At 48.9% G+C, this 2601-nt stretch overlaps 1 protein-coding gene across 1 annotated transcript in view; it reads left to right on the forward strand.

The window, feature by feature from the left end:
- LOC139389327 (protein unc-13 homolog B-like) overlaps window positions 1–803 on the forward strand; it is a 93783-nt gene extending 92980 nt beyond the window's left edge. The window contains exon 34 of the mRNA XM_071135994.1: window positions 444–803. Within this exon, the coding sequence (XP_070992095.1) occupies window positions 444–726 (283 nt within the window). The 3' untranslated portion in view covers window positions 727–803. The remainder of the gene's footprint in view (window positions 1–443) is intronic.
- The last annotated feature ends 1798 nt before the right edge of the window (window positions 804–2601 follow it).

Here is a 2601-nt window from a genome sequence, read left to right on the forward strand (position 1 = left end):
CAACTGTCCATTCTCCACTGTTAGATGTAGATCCTACTGTACAACAACCGTCCATTCTCCACTGTTAGATGTAGATCCTACTGTACAACAACCATCCATTCTCCACTGTTAGATGTAGATCCTACTGTACAACAACCATCCATTCTCCACTGTTAGATGTAGATCCTACTGTACAACAACCATCCATTCTCCACTGTTATATGTAGATCCTACTGTACAACAACCATCCATTCTCCACTGTTAGATGTAGATCCTACTGTACAACAACCATCCATTCTCCACTGTTATATGTAGATCCTACTGTACAACAACCGTCTATTCTCCACTGTTGGATTTACAGTAATATGCACAGATTTAAAGTTAGGACTCCACCATTAGTCTGTAGTGTACACTATACAACAATGTTGAACCACTTCTGCCTCTTCGCTCTCCCCCTCCAACAGTATCCTGGGTAAGGAGTCTCCAGACTGCTATGAGCTGCAGGTGACGGTGAAGGACTACTGTTTCGGCCGGGCCGACCGTGTTGTGGGCGTGGCCGTGGTTCAGCTCCGAGACGTGGCTGACAGGAAGTCGTGTGTGTGCTGGTGCCCGCTGGGCGGAACAATCCAGAAGGACGAGACGGGCGTAACGGTGATGCGTATCTTGTCTCAGCGTGCGGCCGACGAGGTGGCCAAGGACTTTGTCAAACTGAAGGCCGAGACACGCCCTGTAGAGGAGGGCAGATGATGAGGAGATGTGGAGAGAGTATAGATAGAGGAGAAAAGAGGTGGAGAGAGGATAGGTAGAGAAGGGGGGAGAGGACAGGGAGGAGAGAAGATAGGGAGAGGAGAGGTGGGGAGAGGACAGGGAGGAGAGAGGATAGGGGGAGAGAGGATATGAAGAGGAGAGGTGAGGAGAGGTGAGGAGAGGAGAGGAGAGGTGGGGAGAGGAGAGGGGAGGAGAGAGGACAGGGAGGAGAGAGGAGAGGTGGGGAGAGGAGAGAGGACAGGGAGGAGAGAAGACAGGGAGGAGAGACGATAGGGAGGAGGGAGGAGAGACGATAGGGGGAGGAGAGAGGATAGGGAGAGGGAGAGGGGAGGTGGAGAGAGGATAGGTAGAGGAGAGGGGAGGAGGAGGGAGGATAGGTAGATGAGAGCCTATCACAAGATGGAGTTGAAAGAGGAGACACGCTCCGTGGAAGAGAGGGAGATGAACATCAGGATAGAAGTTAATAAATGTTATGTTTCCTGGTCCTCTGGGCCAATGAGAGGGCCTGGAGCAGGCACATGACTGATGAGGGACCAATCGGAGACGTTCACTGTATGCATCAACATAGTGGAGTGTGACACAACACCACATACCTTCACCGTTGCATTCATATCACACACACACACACACACAGACGCACGCACACACACACACACACGTGAATGAATGTCTGCTTACTGTACCAGGGGCTATATCAGAACAACCCTTATAGGTACATGATTTTATATACTACTAGCTACTAGCATGAGACTGATACGCATAGCCCAACACCCATCACCCTAACCTGTGATGAAAACACATGAGACTGATGCCCAACACCCATCACCCTAACCTGTAATGAAAACACATGAGACTGATGCCCAACACACATCACCCTAACCTGTGATGAAAACACGAGACTGATGCCCAACACCCATCACCCTAACCTGTGATGAAAACACATGAGACTGATGCCCAACACCCATCACCCTAACCTGTGATGAAAACACATGAGACTGTTGCCCAACACCCATCACCCTAACCTGTGATGAAAACACATGAGACTGTTGCCCAACACCCTAACCTGTGATGAAAACACATGAGACTGATGCCCAACACCCTAACCTGTGATGAAAACACATGAGACTGATGCCCAACACCCAACACCCTAACCTGTGATGAAAACACATGAGACTGTTGCCCAACACCCATCACCCTAACCTGTGATGAAAACACATGTGGATGGATCTGATCTGACCTGTCTCCAGGGTCACTACAGTACCATCCCTGTGGTTTACATAGCCTTAAAATCACAGCGCTAACCCCCATCCCTCCTCAGACCATCACAACTACAGGGATATGTACCTGAACTGGGAAGAAAATGGCTGCCTATCAGCCCCTGGTTGAAATGATTTCACTTGATAGTGATAGATGAACATACGCAGACCATAAAAACAGGTGAGGTTCGTGATGTACTAGAGTTAGTCTGTTAGTTGACAGGGTGTAGTCCAGACTAGGGTGTGGTACTAGAGTTAGTCTGTTAGTTGACAGGGTGTAGTCCAGACTAGGGTGTGGTACTAGAGTTAGTCTGTTAGTTGACAGGGTGTAGTCCAGACTAGGGTGTGGTACTAGAGTTAGTCTGTTAGTTGACAGGGTGTAGTCCAGACTAGGGTTTGGGGTGTTTTACTGTCAGACGGCTGTGTGAACAGAACAGAGCTGTGTGAGCTTAATGGTTCCAGCATCGACCCACTCCACTTCAGCCTGGGGGGGGGGGGGCTGTATGCTCCCATACAGTACACTATACTCATGACATAACCTTTAACCTTTAACCTCTTCTCTAGATTTTGTATTTGTTAATGCATTTATTTATGTATT

The sequence above is a fragment of the Oncorhynchus clarkii genome, chromosome 30, assembly GCF_045791955.1.
Source record: "Oncorhynchus clarkii lewisi isolate Uvic-CL-2024 chromosome 30, UVic_Ocla_1.0, whole genome shotgun sequence".
Classification (NCBI taxonomy): Eukaryota; Metazoa; Chordata; class Actinopteri; order Salmoniformes; family Salmonidae; genus Oncorhynchus; species Oncorhynchus clarkii.